Consider the following 25,457-nt stretch of genomic DNA (forward strand, 5'->3'; position numbering starts at 1 on the left):
AAAAAAAAGAAAGAAAGAAAGAAAGAAAAGAAAAGAAAAAAGGAAGATAAAATTCTGCCCTTGTGAAACCTTGGGGATGGAATGGCAGGCAGGGAAACTGGCAAATATTCAAATGAAAAGTGCTATGAACAAAAGCAAAGCAGGGATGGGAGACCAGAGTGCCATAGAAAAGTATGAGGGCCGTGCTGAGTGGTGATACTTGAGCAAAGAGCTGATGACAGGAGAGAGTGTCCTATGAGGATATGTGGGAAAAAGAGTCTCGGACAAAGAAGACAAGAAAGATAAGGGCCCATAAGATGGAAGTATGCCTGGCCCAATAAATGCCAAGAGATGCTTCTTCCCACCTCGGCTCCCACACCTCAGCCCTTTGGTTTTCCTGATGGTGATTCCCATGATCATATCGATTTAAGGTACATAAGTATTGGCCACAAATGTGTACATAGATGTAGGGACATCCTTGACAAAGACCTAGTTCTTACAGTATGCCTCAAAGGGTATAGAGTAGTCCTAGCCAGTTTGACTCAGTGGATAGACCATCTTCCTGTGGACTGAAGGGTCCAGGGTTCGATTCTGATCAAGGGCACGTTCCTGGGTTGCAGGCTTGATCCCCAGTAGGGGGCATGCAAGAGGTAGCCCATCAATGATTCTCTCTCATCATTGATGTTTCTATATTGCTCTCCCTCTCCCTTCCTCTCTGAAATCAATAATATATATATATATTTTTTATTTATTTTTTTTTTTTAAAGCAAGGGTATAGTGTAGCCAAGATGAAGTTCTCTGTGGCAAGATCATTCCTGACTAACTGATTTATCATGCTGTTAGGGTGCCTGGGTTTCCAGACCTACCATAGGTCCCTACATAACATCAAATGCAGATGGAATATGGGGCATTGGTAATGGAGTACAGTGGAAAACAACTCTGTTACCAGTGTTCAGCACAATGTTCTAAATTCTGTTCAGCTCTAACATTCTATAATTCTAGGATATATAAAAAGAGCAAAGGGAAAATTCATTACCTGTACTAAGGGTTGAATGGGCCTTTGTGGGTTGACCTGGAGACCCGACAAACACTTCTAACATTCTCTCTTCAGAAAAATGAGTTCTGGGTTTCACATGCTACACTTACATTTTGAACACAGACTTTTCATGGATTGGAGACTTCCTGTGGTGGGTCAGAGCGTCCCTGGTGGCCTTGCACAGGAAGAGATTACAGAGCAAAGCAAGAAACTACTATAGCTGGCTCAGTATGGGGGAAACACTAATCATGACAGAGGGCCCAGACAGTCCTTGGAGAGCCATGGCCACAGCATTGCATGGTAGCTGCTAAAACAGAAGGCAAGCGCACCCAGCAGGCATGGCTCAGTAGTTGAGTGTTAACCCATGCACCAAGCAGTCACCAGTTCGATTCCAGTCAGGATACATGCCTGGATTTCGGGCTCAATCCCCAGTAGGGGGCATGCAGGAGGTAGCCAGTCAATGATTCTCTCTCATGATTGATGTTTCTATCTCTCTCTCCCTCTCCCTTCCTCTCTGAAACCCATAAAAATATATTTAAAAATAGTGAATAAATAAATATAACAAAAGGCAGGCAACCCCCAGTCTGTATAAGTCAACTGACAGATGGAGCTCTGTAAAGAGAAATTCTAAAAATGTTAACATACTTTTTTTTCTCTTTACATTTGGGGTCCTGTGCCCTTCTCTGGAGGCAGCATGAGGCATCATCTATCTCAAGCATTAAGATGCTTGCAGCAAGAATTCGAGTGGAGAAAAAATACTTTGAATAATTGTTTTAGTATTGGAAATAGGATTCTGTAGCAGAACACTAAGCTTCAAAACCAGACTGCATTCACAGAGTCAGAAAGTTGTTCCAAATTCTTTTATTTCCTTCTTCGACTTGAAAATCCATATAGGACCAAAGCGTTTGTACAGGAAATAAAAAAAATAAAAAAAACAGGTGAGGGGAAAGCCTTTCTCTTTAGACCCAGGAAAGCATAGCAAAGAAAGGAGAAAGAAGCTGATTGACTAGGTTAGAAAGCAAGCTTCTTCACACTCCCTTTGGTATTAAGAAGCTTTCACCATGAATCTGAAACAATTCACTGCTTTTATTCATTGAGGAAATCTTATTAAAAATCTTTTAATAATTGGCTGAACTACCATAGTGTGCTAAGTGATATCCTAAAAACTGAATGCCATCGAGGCCAAAATGCTCCGTTGAAATCATTCTCTTTATTAAGTATTAATGTGGCAGCTGACCTTAACAGTAGCAGTTGTTTCTTGATGAGGTAGGATGGTTATTGAGGGGTGAAGTTTTACCAAGTCAAGGATGTCTGAACTATGAAATGAGCTCATAGTGTTTTTGCACGTTAAGAAACCAGTTTACACTCGACAGGAATAACATTGCCCTTATAATAAAGCTCCATGGTTCTCCCTTCCCCTCCTCTTCACTTGCTTTTCCCTTCTATGAACACCCTTCCACCTTGGCTCCCAGGCCCGAGTGTGCACGTGGCTTCCCTGTCTGCCTGCACTGCGTGGCAAGCCTTTCTTTTTCCCAGATCAGTTCCTTTTGGTGAGAAAACACCTAGTCAATATTATTTTTCAGGCAACACCTTATAAATGTGTTCCTGGTATCAGACTTCAACCAATGGGCCAGGAACGGAGCTGTCCAACCAGAACTGCTCAATTATATTTCCATTGCAAATTTTATTGCTGTTCTTAATCTTCACCCCAGGATATTTTTTTCCATTGGTTCTTAGAGAGAGTGAGAAGAAGGAAGGGAGAGAGGGAGACAGAAACTTCATTGTGAGAGAGACACATCAATTAGTTACCTCCTGCACCCACCCAAATGGGGCCAAATGAACCCACAACCCAGGTACCTGCCCTGACTAGGATTGAACCTAGGACTCTTCCCTGTGGGTGAGGGTGGAGCTGAGGGGGGGAGGGAAGGGGGAGTGGCTGAGAACACTCCACCCACTGAAACACACTGGCCACGGTCTCTATTGGATCTTTACTGACCAATGAGAGCAGACCCATCAGAACATGTGATTCCAACCAATCAGAACAGGACAATTGGGTCCAATCAGACTATGCCAGATTGGATTAACCATTTGCTGAAAATAGACCTTTCAGGGAGCAGTGTGGGGAACTTATAAAAATCAGCCTCCCCTTTGTCTCAGGACAATACACTTGCCTTCCCACCAGAGCCTGCCTCCCTGGGTTTCCAAACTGTTTACCTGAATAAAGTTTCTCCTTGTACCACGCCCTATATTGGAAACTTCTGTTGGCATAAGATTGGTGGCTGTGACCTTTTGTTGACAAAAACAATCCCCCAAATTCCTAAGGAATTTGAGCCCAGCTGAGTCTCTGCTGATTGGATGAAGGTGAATATTTTTCAGCCAATAGGAGGGAGCCACACCCCTCCAGGGGCTCATAAAAGGCAGGCCCTTCAGGCCAACTGGCACTTCTGATTCTGGACAGAGCAAAGGAGGAAGGGGCTCTCCTTTGGGCTGCAAGATGGATTCAGGAACGGAAAGCCAAGATCTCCACAGCTCCTCCATCCGAAGCCCCACTGACCAGCCTCCCCTCCAAAAGAATTCCTTAGAAGAAAGAAGCTCAGATGTGGAGGAGAAACCACTGGAAGAAAAAGGCAAGACTTCTTCCCAGTCTACAGAGACCAGCACCCAAAGAGGAGAAGCAGGGAGCTGCTCCAGTCAGGAGAGCTCCAGGAAGAGGAAAAGAGGCTCCAGGGACAGCCCCTGCGATAGGGCAGAGCCCTCCCTGGGAGAGGACTGCAGGGTGACTGTTAAAAAGAGAGGACAGAGCCCTGATGCCAGCCACAGCAGCTGCAGCCAAGAGCCTGGGGACCCGTGCCCCAGCAGAGCCCAGAGGAAGCGCCCCGGGCACAGGAAGCAGCCCAGACCCAGGCCCCGGGAAGCCCAGCCACCTCTGCTGCGGAAAAGCCTGGTGACTTCCCTGCGCACCATGTCTGAGGCCACTTACCACACCATCGTCCAGATGCAGAACCAGCAGGCTGCTGCCCCGCTGAGCTGGGACCACTATGCCCTGCTTGCCCAGCTGCGGGGGCATTTGCACGCCCAGGTGCAGACCATCTATGCCCTGGCCACCCAGGCCGCCTATGTCTTTCCAGCTGAGGAATGGCTCGTCCCAGTCCCTCTGTCGGGTCCCTCGGGTCCAGAGGGAGATGGAGGAGAAGCCCAGAGCCCTTCCTAGGAGGGCGCCCTGGGAGCCTGTGCCTCTTCCCCGGGCTGGAGACGGCCGAGGCTGCCAGGGGATGGTTAGGCTCAGCTGAGGGCACTGGGCCCCATTCAGCAGATACAGACTGGGAGCCACAGCAAAGCTCTGCCCCTTCAGGATTCTCCCAGATGACCAGCAGGGCCTCCTTGGGAGACAAAGTGTGACTCAGTTGTTGGGATTGTCTTCACAAAGGACTTTGAAAACCAAGACTCAGGTGGTGAACCCTGGGTTTCCTGGAGGACTCTATTTCCAAATGGAAATTTCATGTTAGACACTTCATAAATGTTGACTCTCTTAGGAGAGCCAAGCGTTATTTGGAAATGAGAACAAATCTATGGGTTTAACTCTCATGATTGAATTCTGAAAAGGCTGTAACTCCTCCCTCTGTCACCTCCATCCCTGGAAGACTGACATCACAGCCTTGAGGAGCCTTTATTTCTGTTGGAGAAAAGTTTCTAACTTTCTGTTTGATGGAATCCTGGTCAAATCACCATGTCCCTGTTTCCCCGGGAATTACTGCATGTTAAGTGCTATTGGTCACATGTCTTTATCCTTCAGTTGCCTGAGATGATAGGCGTAATTGTAAATTTCCTCCTAGGTTATAGATTGCAATGTATTCTATTTTATTAGAGGTTACTAAATCTAGTATTAAATATTATTATTTACTTACTATATTGTATTTTATATGGTTTTTATTAGCATTTTATTATGGACTCATGTAATCTTTCATCAAATAAATTCATATAATTTTTTATTGCCTTGATTTATATATCTGAGAGCTGTTTGATTTATATATTGCCTTGATTTATATATTTGAGAGCTGTTTGTTCCAAATTATTGATGAGTTTTATCTGCTCAGGTCCTTGGAGGCCTGTCCATTTGGTGGTCAAGTCCATCCCTGTGCACGTAGGGCCTGGGGCCCCGGGACCCTGCCAGGGGCAGTGACCAGGCTGAGCTTGCCAAGCCCAGAAATATGACAAAAATAAAATTAAAGTTTGGTGGGAAAAGAAGAAACCAGTTTAGCCCGACTGGCACTGCTCCGTGGTTGAGCAAGACCTAGGAACCAGGAGGTCATGGTTCAATTCCAGTTCAAGGTATCTGTCTGGGTTGCAGGATCAAGAGGCAGCTATTAGTAATTCTCTCTTATCATTGATGTTTCTCTCTCTCTCTCTCTCTCTCTCTCTCTCTCTCTCTCTCTCTCCCCCTCTCCCTTCCTCTTTGAAATCCATTAAAATATACTAAAATGATAGATAGATAGGTAGATAGGTAGATAGATAGATAGATAGATAGATAGATAGATAGAAAGAAGGCAGGCAAATTCCAGTCTATAGAAGTCAACTGACTGATGGAGCTCTGTAAAGTGAAATTCTAAAAATGTTAACTTACTTTCCTTTTACATTTGGGGGCCTGTGCCCTTCTCTCGAGGGAGCCTGAGGCATCATCTATCTCAAGGATTAAGCTTGTTGCAGCAAGAATGCAAGTGGGGAAACATAATTTGAATGATAGTTTTAGGATTTGAAAAAGGATTTGGTAGCAGAACACTAAGCTTCAAAACCAGGCTTAGCCCCACCTGGTTTGGCTCAGAGTGTTGCCCTTCAGACCAAAGGGTCCCGGGTTCCATTCCCGTGAAGGGCACTTACCTGGGTTGCTACCTCTTCCAAACCCAGGCCCTGGTCTGGCTATTGCAGGAGGCAACCAATCGATGTGTTTCTCTCACATTGATGTTTCTCTGTAACTTTCTCTTACACTCTCTCTCAAAATCAATGGGAAAATATCCTTGGGGGAGGATTAAAAATAAATAAATAAATAATCGAAAAGAACAGCACAGCTTAAGTCCCAGAGTGAGAAAGTTGTTCCAAATTCTTTTATTGCCTTCCATCTAGGACGAAAACGTTCGTACAGGAAATAAACGAGAGGTTAGGGGAAAGCCTTTCTCTTTAGACCCAGGGAAGCAGAGCAAAGAGAAAGGAGAAAGAAGCTGATGGAATAGCTTTGACAGCAAGCTTCTTCACACTCCCTTTGGTATTAAGAAGCTTGCACCATGAATGTGAACCAACTCACTGTTTTTTTCATTGAGGAAATCTTATTAAAAATCTTTTAATAATTGGCTGAACACAGTGTGCTAAGTGATATCTTAAATACTGAATGCCATCAAGGCCAATATGTCCCATTCAAATCATTCTCTTTATTAAGTATTAATGTGGCAGCTGACCCATAACAGTAGCAGTTGTTTCTTGATGAGGTAGGATGGTTACTGAGGGGTGAAGTTTCACCAAGTTAAGGATGTCTAAACTATGAAATGAGCTCACAGTGTTTCTGCACATTAAGAAACCAGTTTACACTCAAAAGGAATAACATTGCCCTTATGATAAAGCTCCATGGTTCTCCCTTCCCCTCCTCTTCACTTGCTTTTCCCTTCTATGAACACCCTTCCACCTTGGCTCCCAGGCCCGAGTGTGCACGTGGCTTCCCTGTCTGCCTGCACTGCGTGGCAAGCCTTTCTTTTTCCCAGATCAGTTCCTTTTGGTGAGAAAACACCTAGTCAATATTATTTTTCAGGCAACACCTTATAAATGTGTTCCTGGTATCAGACTTCAACCAATGGGCCAGGAACGGAGCTGTCCAACCAGAACTGCTCAATTATATTTTCATTGCAAATTTTATTGCTGTTAATCTTCACCCCAGGATATTTTTTCCCATTGGTTCTTAGAGAGAGTGAGAAGAAGGAAGGGAGAGAGGAAGACAGAAATTTCATTGTGAGAGAGACACATCAATTAGTTGCCTCCTGCACCCACCCAAATGGGGCCAAATGAACCCACAACCCAGGTACCTGCCCTGACTAGGATTGAACCTAGGACTCTTCCCTGTGGGTGAGGGTGGAGCTGAGGGGGGGAGGGAAGGGGGAGTGGCTGAGAACACTCCACCCACTGAAACACACTGGCCACGGTCTCTATTGGATCTTTACTGACCAATGAGAGCAGACCCATCAGAACATGTGATTCCAACCAATCAGAACAGGACAATTGGGTCCAATCAGACTATGCCAGATTGGATTAACCATTTGCTGAAAATAGACCTTTCAGGGAGCAGTGTGGGGAACTTATAAAAATCAGCCTCCCCTTTGTCTCAGGACAATACACTTGCCTTCCCACCAGAGCCTGCCTCCGTGGGTTTCCAAACTGTTTACCTGAATAAAGTTTTTCCTTGTACCACGCCCTATATTGGAAACTTCTGTTGGCATAAGATTGGTGGCTGTGACCTTTTGTTGACAAAAACAATCCCTCACAATCCTAAGGAATTTGAGCCCAGCTGAGTCTCTGCTGATTGGATGAAGGTGAATATTTTTCAGCCAATAGGAGTGAGCCACACCCTGCCAGGGGCTCATAAAAGGCAGGCCCTTCAGGCCAACTGGCATTTCTGATTCTGGACAGAGCAAAGGAGGAAGGGGCTCTCCTTTGGGCTGCAAGATGGATTCAGGAACGGAAAGCCAAGATCTCCACAGCTCCTCCATCCGAAGCCCCACTGACCAGCCTCCCCTCCAAAAGAATTCCTTAGAAGAAAGAAGCTCAGATGTGGAGGAGAAACCACTAGGAGAAAAAGGCAAGGCTTCTTCCCAGTCTACAGAGACCAGCACCCAAAGAGGAGAAGCAGGAAGCTTCTCCAGTCAGGAGAGCTCCAGGAAGAGGAAAAGAGGCTCCAGGGACAGCCCCTGCGATAGGGCAGAGCCCTCTCTGGGAGAGGAGTGCAGGGTGACTGTTAAAAAGAGAAGACAGAGCCCTGATGCCGGCCACAGCAGCTGCAGCCAAGAGCCTGGGGACCCGTGCCCCAGCAGAGCCCAGAGGAAGCGCCCCGGGCACAGGAAGCAGCCCAGACCCAGGCCCCGGGAAGCCCAGCCACCTCTGCTGCGGAAAAGCCTGGTGACTTCCCTGCGCACCATGTCTGAGGCCACTTACCACACCATCGTCCAGATGCAGAACCAGCAGGCTGCTGCCCCGCTGAGCTGGGACCACTATGCCCTGCTTGCCCAGCTGCGGGGGCATTTGCACGCCCAGGTGCAGACCATCTATGCCCTGGCCACCCAGGCCGCCTATGTCTTCCCAGCTGAGGAATGGCTCGTCCCAGTCCCACTGTCTGGTCCTTCGGGTCCAGAGGGAGATGGAGGAGAAGCCCAGAGCCCTTCCTAGGAGGGCGCCCTGGGAGCCTGTGCCTCTTCCCCGGGCTGGAGACGGCCGAGGCTGCCAGGGGATGGTTAGGCTCAGCTGAGGGCACTGGGCCCCATTCAGCAGATGCAGACTGGGAGCCACAGCAAAGCTCTGCCCCTTCAGGATTCTCCCAGATGACCAGCAGGGCCTCCTTGAGAGACAAAGTGTGACTCAGTTGTTGGGATTGTCTTCACAAAGGACTTTGAAAACCAAGACTCAGGTGGTGAACCCTGGGTTTCCTGGAGACTATATTTCTAAATGCAAATTTCATGTGAGACACTTCATATATGTTGACTCCTGATGAGCGCCAAGCATTTTTTTGGAAATGAGAACAAATCTATGGGTTTAATGCTCATGATTGAATTCTGAAAAGGCTGTAACTCCTCTCTCTGTCACCTCCTTCCTTGGAAGACTGACATCACAGCCTTGAGGAGCCTTTAGTTCTGTTGGAGAAAAGTTTCTAACTTTCTGTTTGATGGAATCCTGGTGAGATCACCATGTCCCTCTTGTTTCCCCGGGAGTTACTGCATGTTAAGTGCTATTGGTCACATGTCTTTATCCTTCAGCTGCCTGAGATGATAGGTCTCATTGTAAATTTCCTCCTAGGTTATAGATTGCAATGTATTCTATTTTATTAGAGGTTACTAAATCTCATATTAAATATTATTATTTGCTTAATATACTGTATTTTATGTTTTTATTTGCATTTTATAATGGACGCTTGTAATCTTTCATCAAATAAATATATATAATTTTTATATTTTATTGCCTTTATTTACATATCAAATCCCTTAGAGAGCTGTTCATGTCAAATCTTTGATGAGTCTTACCTGCTCAAGTCCCCAGAGTCCTGTCGGTTTGGTGGTCAAGTCCGTCCTTGTGCACGCAGGGCCTGGGTTTCTGGGACCCCACACCTAGTCTGGATCGAAAGCCCAGCTGATTATGTAATTTTTATATAAGAAAAATAAAATTTAAGTTTATGGGGAAAGATGAAACCAGTTTAGCCCAACTGATTTCTGGCTTGGCTCAATAATTTAGCAAGACTAGTAACCAGGAGGTGATGGTTCAATTCCAGGTCAGGGCACCTGCCTGGGTTGCAGGCTCAGGAAGCATCCAATCAATGTTTCTCTCTCATCATTGATGTTTCTATATTTATCTCCCTCTCCCTTTCTCTCTAAAATAAAAAAAGATATATATTAAAAAGAAATGAGAGTTTAGACCCAGCTTTTGTCGACGTGAACTCGTCAGACAAGACTTGCTTATTATGTTTGATGTCTTCAATATTTTAAATTATTGTGATATATCTTACAATGAAGGAAGGCAGCATGCTCTTAAAATATAAGATCAAAGAGCAAACAGACACAAAAAGCTGGGATTTGGAAGCAGTTTTCACATAATGGGAGGATGATAGTCATCAGTGAGGAGGAGGATGATCTCAATGTAGCACCCTGGAGAAATGTTCGTGAAACTGCATTTGGTAGAATGTCTTGAAGTTTTCTATTGAGAGGAGATTCACGCATAGTTTATTCCATGGATGTAGAATAGGTTTCTTTCATTAAAATGTTATTTAAATATTCTAAAGTAATGAGGAAAGAAAATACTAGAACTCCTACTTTCATTTTAAATTAAATTTTATTAATGTTTAATATTCAAGGTATCAATAGAAGCTTCCATATTCTTAAATAATATATACATATATTGGGGATGTGGACTCCAACAGTTTTTGCTGATTGGGGTACACAATCAATAAAATTTGCAGTCCACTGGATTAGAAGATAGAACTCTCAGGATGTTTTAGCCTGGTGTATTTAAATATTTGGTTTCTTTAATTCCCCCTCATACTGTTCCATTTTGATTATGTCCTGCCACATCTATATGGCTGTATGGAAAAAGGATGTTGATGATACAGACTTGGAATATTTCCAGAGCCGTGACCACAGTTGCTTATGCTAAAGTAATAAAATGGTTTCTGATGATGATCTAGTTTGCCTTGTAGCTTAACTACAGGAATGTACAAAAATAGTCCAGCCCATTTTTCTCAGAGAGAACCAAGTAGTTGACATTTTGGTTAGTCTGTAACCTGAGTTACTCTCTCAGGGTCTGAGGCCTTCCCTGCAGGGATGCCTGAATGAGGTGATTTGTGCAGGGAGGTATCTGCTGGCCACCGAGGGCCTTCTTTTTAACCAGTGGTTTCCAAACTGCCCTTTACCCCTCCACGGTGGTCTCCCTCCCACCCCACTCCCGACCCTCAGCTTGCTTTAATCCATTTATAAGTGGTTTAACTTCATCCCAAATGAGATTTTAGACTGTTAACATAAAGACATTCAAATTTGTAAAGAAAGCTGGGTTCGTTGGATTTTACCTGTAAATCTACAGACACATCTCTTCTGGGACGAGCATTTCCTTACCAGGTTCCATCTGTTGCCTACCTATCAGTGTCGGGGCTCCCTGCTGGGTGTGATCTTGGAGGAACACTGCTCCCTCTCTCAGCTCAGCTCAGCTCTTGAAGATTCCTGCATACGAGCCTAACCAATGGTTAAGGACAACAGGGGGGTGGGGGCATGTGTGGGGAGGGGGGTGGGATGGGAATGGGGGTATGAGGACAAATATGTGACACCTTAATCAATAAAGAAATTTAAAAAAAAAGATTCCTGGACTCCCTCAGGCCACACCTTTGTCCACATCTGCCGGGGGTCTCAAAGGCAGAGGTCCTCCGGCCCTCTGCGGCTCCTGTGGAATCCAGCCCCTTCTGCACAGCAGCTGCTGAATGACGCTTTGTTGGCGGGAATTGCTGATGAAGGAACAAAAGAAAGTGTAAGAAAATCAAATGCAAGGAACCAGTAACAAGACTTTAGTTGATGAAATATAGGCTTGCCCCAGCATAGTATCTGGTTTATGGTTGTAAATTGTCTTCTATTTATCTGGCCTCTGAGTCTGAAGCCCAGATAATAGAAGATGATTGCCAGAGAGAATGCAGCAAAGAGGCCATTTCTGGTAAAGACTAACCTTGGCCCAATTTTTCAAGTTCTGTATCTATGTTGCCAGGTATCTCCATCCCAAGACTGGTATTCAGCTTGTGTGTCCACATAAGAACATTGCAGGTATTAATATATTGAAATACTTTCCTACTGGCTGGCAAACAACTGCTGGCCCACTTCCCCTAAGAGATCCCCTCCAACCTCCTCCTCCCGACCTCACTGTCCAGACTTTCTGCCCCTCCCCCCGCCACTGGAACTCCCCATAATCTGGCAACTATGGGGCTAATGTATGACTCAGCAAGAATATCTTCCAGATCTAACCTAAGCCTGTGGCCTTGAGAAATCACTAATGTGTTCCCATCCTATTCAGGTTCCTTAACAAATCTAGCAATCCAGTATCCTTGAGTCTACACACAAACACACACACACACACACACACACACACACACACACACACACACACACACATTGGGGATACTCTTCTTGGAGAATTGGGTTGGATCAGGGAGATAATGACTTGCTTAGGTCTGAATTACTCAGCCTGTCTGCCCCGAATATATCTCAATCTATATGCATTAGACTGTTGCCCAGGAAAGGCCCAAAGAGAAGGAGAAGGCACAGTCCATAAGGATAGGCTTGGAGCCTGCAGCCTGGAGAGGCAAAAAGATCAGTTCTGGACAACTTGTGGCTCAGTGGGACCTACCTTCGGGAGGGTGGAGTTTAAGTTGCTTGCTTGGATTTATTAAGCTGACTCGGGCCATGGCCAATGCATCACAAACCCAAGGCCACTGTTGAAGATAAAGTTTTGTATGAAAAATTGAGCTGGAGGAAGGGATCGGAGGCTCACACCCACAGAAATGCACCTGAAGACTGAGAGCTTTGGCTCGATTCACGTTTCCTTCCTTTCACACCCTCTTTGGTGCTTGTACTGATGGCTGAATCCTGGCTTGATATCTCAGTGTTGTAAAAGGTTTTGCAGTCTGCCCAGAAGTTTACCATGAACAATTACAACGCCACGCTGGGAAGTAATTATTTTTACTCATTTTACAAACAAGGAAACCAAAGAAACTCAGGGAGTTTCAATAACCTGCCTGCACCCCTTTGGGAGTGAGGCCCTCAGACCTTAAGTCCAACGTCTCCTATTACATCATGTTGCTACTTAACGTCCTTCGATAAAGACAGTGCCCTCTTTTGTGTGCCTTAGTAGGAAGTGGCACAGTGAAGCTTAGTGATATATGTGTCCATTTCTGAAGCAAGTAGGTGGCAGCATGTTAGATTGGGTGAAGGTTGAAAAGAAATATATCCTGGGAACTGATGGCCTTTTCAGTAAAACAACACATGAACACATGCAACTCTTCAAGAAAAATGTAAGAATCCATCTTATTTTTGTCAGAGAAACTCATTTCTCTACACAGGACACATCAGATGAGTACAGCTCATTGCAACAGCAAGAGAAATAAATACAAAAACCAGCAGTGGAAAGCTTACTTGTTGGATGTGTACCCATACGCAAGGAGAAGGAAGAGGATGACAGGTTTAGTTAATGGGGAAGAGGAATTTCCGAGGATTGAGGAGGATGCGGAAGAAAGAAGAGTAACCTACTCTGACGTAGCATCCGGAGAGGCACACAATTCAGGTTGGGCACGTTTGCTGCAGCCTCTAAGGGAAGGAGGATTGAGAAGTCTTTGACATCCTCCTATTGTCTTCACCTTTTCTGCATGGATTTTCCTTCTGTGGAGAAAGAGACTAAATAGCTTTGCATGTCTCGTGGCTTTATGATCTTTTTGTCTGCAATATTTGTAGGGAGATAAAGACGTTTTTAAAATTTCAGCGCCCTGGTAGGTGAGTTCCATGCTTGTTGGGAAAATACTCAGTAGGGCCACACAGAGCAGGTTTGCCTATGGGTGTGTGGAAGTTGGGGTTGGGAGGGGGGGTTGGTGCCAAGGCCATGGGAACGAAGGGCATACAGAGCAAGGAGATGAGATGTCAGCTCCCTATGATCCTTATGGAGGGACCATGGATGGAGCTAGGAAGTGGGGGCAGGAAGAGAGGAGAAGGAAGGGTACAAGAGATGGCAGTGCGTGGCAGCTCATGACCCCTACAGAAACTCTATGACATTATTAACTTCTAGGAATGCTTGACAAGAATGACCAACTGCAGAGACCTCCAAGGGCCTGAATTTCCAGGTTGAGGGGAAGCAAAACACAGGAACACTTGTGAACGCAGGGGCTTGGAATAATCCCATTCGAGGGTTCCCTAAGTCCCCAAAGGGCAGGGAGGTCTCAACTGAACTCTGGGTTCCATAGTTAATCACAGGCTTTTTTCTTTTTCTTTTTTTTAAAATCCTCACCCGAAAGTATTTTTCCATTGATTTTTAGAGAGAGTGGAAGAGAGAGAGAAATATCGACATGGGAGAAACACATCGATTGATTGCCTCCTGCACACACCCCGACCAGGGAAGAGCCTGCAAGGTATGTGCCCTCGATCGTAATCAAACCCAGGACCCTTTGGCCCGAAGGCTGACTCTCTATCCACTGAGCCACACCGGCTAGGGCACGTTAAGACATTTTAAATATCTAAATCAGTACAAATTGTTTGGTTTCCTGGTTTTTAAATTTTGGGGGAGATATCTTTTGGTCCTCCTAAACTCAAGACACCATGATCCTTCTTACGCTCTAAATTACAGTTTCTGAAAACCTGGGTTTTGAAGGCCCTCCAGGTGACCTGTGGTTTCCCAAACACAAGGAAGAGGTTTGTTCGAAGGGTATTTTGTGTTAGAGATTTGAGTTCTCCATAAAGGGTATAGATATTTGAAAATTACAATCAGAAAGATAGTCGTGTGCTAGACCAAACACTTCAAATGGTGTGTGTGTGTGTGTGTGTGTGTGTGTGTGTGTGTGTGTGTGTGTGTTGTGTGGTTGCAAACGAAGCTTTGAGGTTAAGTGGTCCAAGGGATTCTGTTTCAATGTGGTTCCCAGTGTGGACAATAAAAGGGCCACATGCTAACCTGACTAACTCAGGGAAGGCCAGGAGGCCTGCGAGGCGGCCTTGCAAACTCAGGAGACCTAAAGTAACCACAAAAGATGGTCTGAAATTAAAAACCTTTCATTAAAAAGCAGTTATAGTGGGGAGTCATGTCCTAGGCCGGTATCTTCCTTGACAAAATTCAACTTCGATCTTACTGAGCCTATTGTCCTTTTGCATCTAAGAGAACATCCCTGAGAAATGGTAGGGTAACTTGTAACTTCCCTTTTACCGGACCCCTCAGGGCACAACCAAATGCACCAGGGCGCCAGGGCAAAAACCAAAAATTCCCTCATTGTTATCCTGTTATCGTTGTTAATTGTTGACTGTTAACTATCCTGTACTCACCTAAGTAAAATAAATATGTGTCTATCATTTTACTTTTTATCCAGTCCCAGAGGTCCCCCCTTCCCCCACTGCCCCGCTTTGCTTTCTCCTACCTCCCTAATCCATCACCAGTGGATTTCATGCAACCCACTCACATCTCCTCCTTTGATTGTAATGTATAAAACGAGGTGAAAAACCACCATTCTCTGGATCATTATCCCAATCTATTAAGATTCTGCTTCCTGGCAATTGTCAACAGTTTGGCTCAAATATAAACTCACAAAAATTCTTTACAGATTTGAATGTTTTTATGTTAACAACGGTCTAAAATCTCATTTGGAATGAAGTTAAACCACCTATAAGACACTAAGAAATCAAACCATCAAGTTTGAAAATCTTTAAAACAGGTATTTATAACTGATACTTCAACTGAGAAACAAACTACCTTGACCCAAAACCTTTGCAATTTCATTTCTGACCATAATGAAGGCTTTTCTTGGCCGTGTTGCCCTCAGATCCAGTTTTGTTTTAAGTACTACTCAGCTTTGAAGTTTAGTGCTGAATCCTATTTATAGGGGATGGTTTGGGAAGAGATTGGCTAGGAAATCCATTCCCAGCAAAGGTCTTTTGAAAACCTTCCTTATTATTATATCATTATCGTTGTAACTATTTTATTTTAAGTATATTTGTATTGATTTCAGAGAGGAAGGGGGAGAGAGAGAGAGAGATGGAAACATCAATGATGAGAGAGAATCATTGATTGGCTGCTCCTGCACGCCCCCTACTGGGGATCAAGCATGCAACCTGGGCATGTGCCTGACTGGGAATTGAACTGTGACCTCCTGGTTCATAGGTCGGCGCCCAGCCAGCCACTGAGACAGGCCGGCCAGGCCATGGTAACTATTTTCTAACTTTAGTATTCTCTCTCACATCGATGTTTCTCTCTCTCTCTCCTTCCCCCTCTCTCTAAAATCAATAAAAACATATTTAAAAAAAAATTCTCTTCTATCCTTTGTTTCAAAACCATGCCAAGAGTGCAGATCACTCAGAGAGTAAGAGAGGGGCAGGGAAGGGGCTTCCAAGTGCTGGCCACATCCAGCTGCTCAGCCTTGGAGGGGTTTGCGCATCTTTATGATCTTCTTTGAAGTCCACAGGTCTTAACTACTCATTGTTATGTGGTCTAGTTTCTCAGGAAAACATTTTAACAGATATCACTCTCCTAACGATCGTGTATGTCCTTCTGGATCAGGGGAGCTGAGTGGAAGATTCTGAATACTTTAGGGAACAGTTCCCAAAAGTCAGCTGTGGAGCTGCTGCATCTGAATCCTGTGGGCCGTGTGTTAAAACTACAGACTGCCGGCCCCGCCCACGCGACAGAACCAGAAAGTCACGGGTGGGGTGGAGGAATGGGTGTCATTCTGCCCCGGGAATTTTCTACTGAGGCTTGTGGGGCCGCTCCAAGGCAGCCAGTCCTCTGCAGCATCCTGGGGAGGGCATCAGTGGCTCCCTACTGCCCTCTGGTGGTCGGAGACGCTCCGGACAGCCCATGTGCCTGTCTGCTTTATTCCTCAATACAGCTCCAAGGCTAGGTCCTTGGTATTAGGCTAAGGTGACCAGACCTCCCGCTTTTGGCGGGACGGTCCCGATTTTTAACAATTTGTCCCGCGTCCCGCGGCATTTTAAAAAAGTCCCGATTTTTGGAAAGAATGCACGACAAGCTAGGGAACGGTGGGAGAACGGGAAGGGAATATACGGTTTTCAGCGGCCATGTGGCTATTTAGCCAGGATATGAGTTTTATATTATTTTTGTTAATTTTATAATGTTAAACTTTAATAATAACAAATAATTGTTGAGAACTGATTGTTGAGAACTGCTTATCAAAGTTCGCATTGTTGATCAGTTGTTAGAATTCGTCCACCATTGTTTGGACTTAATGAACAATGGCATTTTTTGGGGATTGGCAATGACGAAAACATTTTGTAACTGTCTCTCAGACAATACACATCGTACTGCGTGCTAGTAAGCTAGTTAAACAAGTGATGTCATTACAAATCAGCTATTCAGATAATTTAGGTAAGTAATTTATTTATTTATTTCATAAATACATAAATTTTCTTGAATTTAGCAGACAGTACTCGTATTATTTATATTTTATAGTGGCGGCAAAAAGTCTAGCACTGGCCTTGAAAGTGACACTTACGACTTACATTACGGCAAATTCAGAGGAAAAATAATACAAGTTAGTATTGTTATTATTTAGAAAGAAATATAGGATTAAAATAATTTTTAAAATATAGTTACTTTATAACGATCAAATTAATTTAATTTATAAACTAACAATAAAATATGTTCATGTAATTATGTACCTACTTACTGTGTTTTTAAGCAATATGTATATAATAATTTATAATATAATTTTAAATTATTTTTTTAAGATTTTTATCATAATGAGTAAGAAAAGAGGATGCAAATTCAACGATGATCTAAGAAGTGAATTTCCTTTTATTAAAAAAACCAAAAGCGATTACAATATAGACCAAATTTTTAATCAAGAACTCTTCCCCCGCCCCCCCCCCCTGGGCCAAAACCAGTATGGCTCAGTGAATAGAGCATTGGCCTGCGGACTCAAGGGTCCCAGGTTTGATTCCAGTCAAGGGCATGTACCTTGGTTGCGGGCACATCCCCAGTAGGGGGTGTGCAAGAGGCAGCTGATCGATGTTTCTCTCTCATCGATGTTTCTAACTCTCTATCCCTCTCCCTCTCTGTAAAAAAATCAATAAAATATATATTTTTTTAAAAAAGAACTCCCCCCACCCCCGTCAATGGTGTCCCACTTTACCAATGTTAAAATCTGGTCACCTTACCTTACAAGATACATCAATATCCCTCTCCCCCTACTCTGCCTCGATGATGCCATTTTGGTCTCAGCCCTTCTGCTAGCAGATGTAACAATAAATATATAATTCTTTACCCCTTTGGGCCTCGTGCATTCCTCCTTTTGGGGACCCTAACACTCGACTCATCTGTGACAAAGATCCTGCAAAGTGACTTGCTGGAGGTCATAAAGTAAATCAAGTTCAGAGTCCAAAACACTAACCCAGGTCTCCCAGCTTTATTCCACACAACAGCTTAAAGCAATCCCCCACCACTGCTTTCCCCAGAAAAATTCGTGATAGGTTTACATCCACGTAAAACTCCCTTTTAACTTAAATTTGAACTTTCAAAAGGATACATATTTAGACTGTTGTTAGTCAAAACTCTTCCTTTAACCTGCATGAAACCTTCATGAAAGAACATTTACAAATTGCAGTAAAATTATGACGATGAGTTTTTTCTTACAATGTTTATATTTTTAAAACAAGACATTTTAGCTTCTATACACGGCCCCCATGCCACTCTGGGCCTGGTGGCACTGATCGGACCAGGGGTACTTAGTATTCTTCAGTTCTTCATTTGAGAGGCTTAATGCTTTATATGCAAAGCTCGCCGGCACGAAACCCAAACGGGCTCAGTCCTGAGTTCAGAAGAGCAGCTAGGCTCCCTGAGGGAAAATCACTGAAAGCAAACATTTGTTTTCCCCAAGGCAACATTATCTTATCTCCGACTTCGTTCCCTTATCTAAGAAGAGAAGGTCAAATTCTTCCTGGGTTCCCCGAGCTGTACGAGCACTGTGGCAAGCAAGGCTGAATTCTTATTTTCCCCTATCATAATCTCAGCTTTCATACAACTCTGTAAAAGAAAATGAGGGATTTTGCAACAGCTCATGGTCAGGAAGTCTCCTTTTAGATAGTTGTGCTTAACTGTGTCAGCGTTGTTTTTATGAAAAGGCCAGTTTGCCTCTGAAAGTTCGACTACCCCACCCAGGTAGGAAAGCAGGCAAGAGGTGGAGTGGGGAGGGAGGGGAAGCAGAAATGCCCAGAGAGCCAGAGACTAGAGAAAGCTGATGGTTGGCCCACAAAAGAAACAAAGTACTTGACCTTGAAACAAAAGGCCATGGAAATGACCCCAGACACCAGCTTCTGAAACTAGAGCATGAACCCAAAGGCAGGGGTGGAGGTGAGGGGTTGGGAATCAAACAAACTCCCTCTCAAGGGAAGAGAATGGTAACACAGCATGCCACATGGGTGAGGTGCCAGGCTGATACAGGAGCCTCATCAAGAGCTTAGCTCATCCTCAGGGCAAAGGAGAGAAGGTGAATGGGGTGGGGAGTGTCCCAGGTTTAACATCTAGGAGTAATCCAGTTCCCTTGAATAAGCAATTTTAATTTCCATTGCATTGCTAGCCATGACTAAGGGTTCAATCATTAAATTCAGTCACAGATTAATAAAAAACATGACATTTCTGCATAGTTGAATGTTATCTCTGAAAGGCTTACCTGCTATACTAGCAATATTTTGGTTTATTGAAGGATGTTGTTGTAGCGAATCTTTGTAAAATATTTTTACAACCCCACCCCCACCCCCCAAAAAATGTTAAGGCCATTGTCAACATGCCTTATAGCAAATCTAATTCAAATGTATGATAAGTTAGTTTAGCTTTGATAGTACCAAGGTTTTTGTTTTTAGTATCAAATAATAGAACAAATTCATATTCCTAATATATAATGTTCTTATCAGAGTTTCTCATACTTTGGTAATATATGAGCCTGCTTTAAAGAAAAATAAGCAGAATCCATATGTTGACTTTTCCTATTATAGTGTTTCTTAAATAGGTACAAACATAAAATCCTACCTAATAAAATAGTAATATGCAAATTGACCCTAACTCCACTATACCCGCAAGCCATGCCCACCAGCCAATCAGAGCGAGTATGCAAATAAACCCATCCAAGATGGCTACAGCCACAGAGAGCAGGAGGGAGGCTTGGGTTTCCAAGGTGATAGAAGAAGCCAAGCTTTCTGCCTTCCCTGGCTGGCCTAAGCCTCCACTCAAGGCTACAAAGTTTCAATTATAGAAGGTAAACAAACCCTAAACAGAAATGGCTGCCAGCCATGAGCGAGCAGGAGGCTTGACTCCGCTCCAGGCTACAAAGTTTCAATTGTAGAAGGTAAATAAATTCCAGATACCAGGGCCTTTGCTTGGGTCGCCAGGGGGCGTGGTTGGCCTGCAAACCACCACAGGCCCCTCTCTCAGGCCGCTCCATGCCCCAAGGGAACCCCACCCTGATCCGGGACACCCTTCAGGGCAAACCAGCCAGCCCCCACCCGTGCACCAGGCCTCTATCCTATCTAATAAAAGAGTAATATGCAGATTGACCATCACTCCAACACACAATATAGCTGCCCCCATGTGGTCAAAGATCCTGCCCCCATGTGGATACAAGATGGCCACCACAAGATGGCCAGCAGGGGAGGGCAGTTGGGAGGCACCAGGCCTGCAAGGGAGGGCAGTTGAGAGGGACCAGGCTTGCAAGGGAGGGCAGTTGGAGGCGATCAACCCTGCAGGGGAAGGCAGTTAGGGGTGACCAGGCTGGCAGAGGAAGGAAGTTGGGGGCAAACAGGCTGGCAGGGGAGCAGTTAGACATCAATCAGGCTGGCATGGGAGTGGTTAGGGGCAATCAGGAAGGCAGGCAGGCGAGCAGTTGGGAGCCAGCAGTCCTGAATTGTGAGAGGGATCCCAGATTGGAGAGGGCGCAGGCTGGCTGAGGGACACCCCCCACCCCCGTGCACGAATTTTGTGCACCGGGCCTCTAGTAGATATATAAAATCCTTATGTTTGATGTCTCTTTATTACAGAGGATATATGCAATCTTATGCTAACCAACAAAATAACCTTCTGAATTAAATAACCTATAATGAACAATGTTTCCCCCCAAATCAGGGAACAGGATGTATACTTAAAAACAAAGGCTTGGTTTGTCATGACTGCCATAAATCGCTAACAGCCCTTTGAGCATATTACAGGAACTAGCTAGGGGGAAGGAGGCTAACTCCAGCAACTAGACGTTGTGGCTTTGGAAGACTTGCTGACTCTCAACCATAAAAAGTGGACCTCTGCTTGACCAGTTTCAAGATAGTCATCAGAATGGACTGTGCTGACTTACACATAGAGAACTTCCAACTCTCCTTCCCTTGATTTCTTTGTTCTGCTTTCCCTCTCCCTCCAGATTAAAACCCCTACCTGCACTGAGATGTTAACATGGGCTTTGCGATGAGAGTTGCCCATCATCTCAGGTGGCCGGTACTTTACTTCTCATCAGCACCTATCTCACAAGTTTGACTTTCTTCATGGCAGGCAGCCTAACCTATATTCAGTTACACCTTTATAACTATAAGGAAAGAAACATAAATTAAATATAAGCAATACCCATATAATTCAAGGTAACAATATTAATTTAATGATAATTGATGCTGTTTTGCTGAAACTAAATTGCTCTTCTAAGAGTGAACCCAGATGTTTAGGCTTATTGGCTGAAAAAAAAATATGGACTAAGTGTTTCATCAGCAAAAAAAGGATTTATTAATAAAAGGATTTGTTCAGGAAAATGGATTGCAACCCCATACATGCAGACACAGCAAGCCACATGCACACTCTGGCCTACATGCCAAGATGAAGAGCTATTTATAGAAGGAAAAAGAAAGTTCAAGGGAGAGGAAGTTAGAACCACAGAGCTTTATTATAAACAGAGTTCTTCTGGTAGAGTTACATAGAAAGCGATAACTTCCATAACCCTTAGTTCTTTCCATAAACCCTCTTGTTTGATTATGTTTCTTCCTTTTTTAAAATATATTTTTATTGATTTCAGAGAAGAAGGGAGAGGGAGAGGGAGAGACAAACATTAATGATGAGAGAGAATCATTGATTGGCTGCACCCTACTGGGGATCGAGCCCACAACCCAGGCCTGTGCCCTTGACCAGAATCAAACTTGGGATCCTTCAGTTTGCAGGCCAATGCTCTATCCACTGAGCCAAACCAGCTAGGACATGATTATGTTCCTTTCAAGCTTCCAGTTAGTCTTTACCAGGCTTTAGAACTGAATCTAAAGAGTTAAACATACAGATTCACAGTTATTCATATGGAAAAAAATATGATAATTAATAAACGATAATACAAGAATAAATTCTGTTCCATGTACTTACAATGTAAACCTAAAAAAAAAGAGTGACCGCATGTTTGGTGTTCAGCATGTTTATCCCACCATATACCCTGGGACCACTCAACCCTTTTGCTCCACTTATATGTTTTGCAGATGCACAAAAAGGTGCATTCCAAGTCTGATGGTCATTGTAACCCACAGGTATTATGACACCCCCAGGCTCAAGGAGTCTGAAGCCCAAAACCTCTAGCTTATTATAAAACTGGGGGAGGAACCCCACCTTCACTTATTTCTTTATAAGGAAATTCATGCTGTGTCTCACCCCACGATCAGACCTACCACAGACTTCTCAATGAGAAGTAAATAAAAATGTGTACTGAGTGCGACTCAGCTTTGAAAACAAATTTTTATAATTTAGGGGGGAAAAGCTTATGCTTTGAAAGCTGCAAATCGCCCCCTGAATGCAGAGTGCTATGGGTCCAATAAAGGAGGCAGAAAGTGTTTTCATACCTCTTTCATCAACTCTTTGGTTGTGTCCCCTGGCTTTTCCCAACCTGAGAATTAACTTGTGGAAGGAAAGGAATCTGGCAAACAGAGACCATGGTGACACAATGGATTAATCTGGTGATGACAATAAACCTGTTGGCTGACTGCTAAAGAAAGGTGCGGCTCACACGGTGATCACCTCATTCCAGGCCACACCGGTTTCCTAGAACACGTGGCTCCCAGAGCCGCCAGACAGGACCCGGGGCAGAAAGTGCCTCTGTTTGAAGAGGTTGAAGAAGCAGGGACAGTTTCCTCCAATGCTGAGAGGAAGAGAACTATTTTCCTCTCTCTCTCTCTCTCTCTCTCTCAATTGCAAGGAGAATCCCTAATGAAGAAACAAAGAATTCCATTTGTGTTTTTTCAACATGGTCTTTGAACCACTTTTTGCATAAAAGACCAAACATGAATAAAGAGTACGTTCCACAGTAGTTCTAGTATAAAGCTGCCTGCTCTCATTTTTCCTCTAGAAATCCTGCGGATCATCGCCTGCACTGCTTACATGCAATGTTTCTCAAGGGGTGGTCCATGCAACAGCAACTCAGGGTAGTATTTTGAAACAGAAATCCCTGAGCCCCATCTCAGAACTAAGCACCTCAGGGTATGTTGGTCAGACAACCTACATAATCAGCAAGCCACCCAGTGGATTTATATACGTGCAAATACCCCAGACTTTCAGTTTGCCTTCTTAATTACAGGTGATCCGTAAAAGATTTAGGGGGCTTCCCAAAGCAGAAACTGGTGACACTAAACCATTTTCAAGTACAGATGTATTTAGAAAGAGTTCCAAACACTGATGAGAAAAGGAGTTTAATAAATAGGACTGGCTTGCTCTAGCCAGGTTGGCTCAGTGGATAGAGAGTCAGTCCAAGGACTGAACAATCCTGGGTTCGATTCCAATCAAGGGCACATACCTCAATTGCAGGCTCGATCCCCGGCCCTGGTCAGGAACGTGTGCAAGAGGCAACCAATCAATGTGTCTCTCTCACATCAATGTTTCTCTCTCTGTGTCTCTCCCTAAGAATCAATGGGACATTATCCTCAGATGAGGATTAACAAAAGTCAAACAAACAAACAAACAAAAAAATAGGACTGGATTTAGGCAAAATAGAGGTCTCCAAGGTGAAGTCAAAGGTTTTCACTAAATTTTGGAAACTTCACTTCTCCATTCTCTGTCTCCCTGCAGTTCCATGTTCCACGACCCATGGTACTTCCTCTTCTTGCCTGCATTAGCCAAATTAAAAAAAAAAAAAAAAAAGTAAAATGTAATCACATAGGCATATGTGCGAACTTGTCACACTTTCTGGCTGAAGATTGAAGATTTCGGATATCTAGATATTTTCATTTATCCATGAATGTACTCCTTCTTCAAGATATAGATTACTGAATGTCAAGTACTGAAGGTAGAAAAATGAACGAGACATGGCCCATGTTTTTAAGAAAAAAATATTCAAAATGTAGGAATTAAGAATTTGTAGCCTATTCTTTCAATGTCGGGCATTTTGCAAGCCCACCCAAGCATTATTTAATTCTCTAGGAAAATGTACTTGTGTGTTGACTGCTATTTCCTATTAACCAAGGGCTGGGATTCTACAAAGTTACATGTTAACTTGTAGATCTACCCGTAACTAGTGGGTGGAGGCCAGGGATCCTGCTGAGCATCCAATGGCAGAGAATTCTTCCTCCAGCAAACAATTTTCTAGTCCAAAAAGTCAACAGTACTGAGGAACCCTCTTCGACAGAGGTCAAAAGCCACTCTTCTTGAGAATTCAGGAGGCATTTGTCCTTCTTGGATAAAGCCTTTCAGCGCCATTTTGGTGGTTTCTGCAGTGGACTAACAAAGGGAAGGCAGTCAGCCAGTGAAGCCTGCACGTGAAAACCTTTAATGCTTTTGGGAGTGAAGAGTGTGGGTGAGATAATGTAGTAACACGCGAGGGGAGGCCGGGACCAAAGTATTTTAAAGTATCTGGATCAACTAACATTTGCATTTTCATTAAGATGACTGATGCCTTCAAAGCAGCAGTATATTATTTTAATGAAAGCTCTTTACATAGTCCACATCTGAAAAATGTGGGGAAATAACGATACCCAATTATGGTCATAGCTGCATAATCACAAACATTTAGCAAAGGAAAATGATGGTCGTGCCTTTACTGGTATGTCTAAAGCTGTATTTTCACCATTAAACACTGAGTGAAAATCAGAAAATCATGTAAGCTATTGTCACTCGGTAAAATCTCATTGCGTTTCTGTTTGTAAATATCTAAATTATTTAAGTAGTTTGTTAAGAGTCTTTCATTCATGAAATAGACACCCCTTCAGTTGTCCTTGTATACCATGAGTGACTGGCCAGTCATTACGTCCAGAAGAAAAGTTCCTTTTCAGCCCTGCTGTTTGAGAAATGGGAGCTTTCCGTTACTAAGCGAGAGAGTAAATGTCATTATTGTCAAAATTGTCTTCTTTTTCAAGGAGCAGTGGAAGAGTTGTTTTGCCGCAGGTGAGAAAGCCATAGAGCCCCGTGGCTGAATGGGTAGTTCTCTTACAATACGTTTTGTCTAACTGATGGAACATTTAACTTTATTTTTAATCTGTCACAAACAGTGAAACTGGCCTTGACTTGTGAAGCTGACATATACGTGGTCAAGGATGTCCTTGAACGTCCTCTCTCCCGAGGAAGAAGAATGCAGAAGGGAGGGGCAAAATTCCTCTTTGCTCTGACTCTCTCGGTTTCCATTTCAGAGTATACCCAAGGCTGCACTTTGAACAAGCTGAGCACAGAAAATCAGTAAGAATATGACTGACAACACCTCTTCTTGCAAGTTCTGAAGAAACTATCCCTATCTTGAAGTGTCACCAAAAAACTGCTGATAATCACTGAGCAAGGTCAGTATCAACTAGCAAGATACATGCTTTTCTGAACAAAAACTTAATTTTTCCAATAAAACAGAAAGTTTCTAATAAGAATTCTGTATTTTAATTAGATAGATTTTTTTAAATAAATGGATTCAACATTGAATTGCTCAGAGCCATTATTATATATAAATGTTGTTGCTAACTTTTCTTTCATGCATATCTTTCTAAAATGCTGTTTTTGA

General features: G+C 43.7%; 2 protein-coding genes across 2 annotated transcripts; both read left to right on the plus strand.

Moving 5' to 3' along the window:
* Window positions 1–3,509: 3,509 nt before the first annotated feature.
* LOC129151914 (protein FRG2-like-2) lies at window positions 3,510–4,226 on the plus strand. Its single transcript, XM_054728526.1, has one exon. The coding sequence runs from the start codon at window positions 3,510–3,512 to the stop codon at window positions 4,224–4,226; it is 717 nt and encodes a 238-aa protein (XP_054584501.1).
* A 3,491-nt stretch (window positions 4,227–7,717) lies between these two features.
* On the plus strand, window positions 7,718–8,434 carry LOC129151915 (protein FRG2-like-2). Its single transcript, XM_054728527.1, has one exon. The coding sequence runs from the start codon at window positions 7,718–7,720 to the stop codon at window positions 8,432–8,434; it is 717 nt and encodes a 238-aa protein (XP_054584502.1).
* Window positions 8,435–25,457: the final 17,023 nt, after the last annotated feature.

Source organism: Eptesicus fuscus, chromosome 16 (assembly GCF_027574615.1).
Source record: "Eptesicus fuscus isolate TK198812 chromosome 16, DD_ASM_mEF_20220401, whole genome shotgun sequence".
Classification (NCBI taxonomy): Eukaryota; Metazoa; Chordata; class Mammalia; order Chiroptera; family Vespertilionidae; genus Eptesicus; species Eptesicus fuscus.

What these genes read in the sequence shown, in the direction of transcription:
- LOC129151914 (XM_054728526.1), top strand. Translation starts at nt 3,510, where the DNA reads ATGGATTCAGGAACGGAAAGCCAAGATCTCCACAGCTCCTCCATCCGA.
- LOC129151915 (XM_054728527.1), top strand. Translation starts at nt 7,718, where the DNA reads ATGGATTCAGGAACGGAAAGCCAAGATCTCCACAGCTCCTCCATCCGA.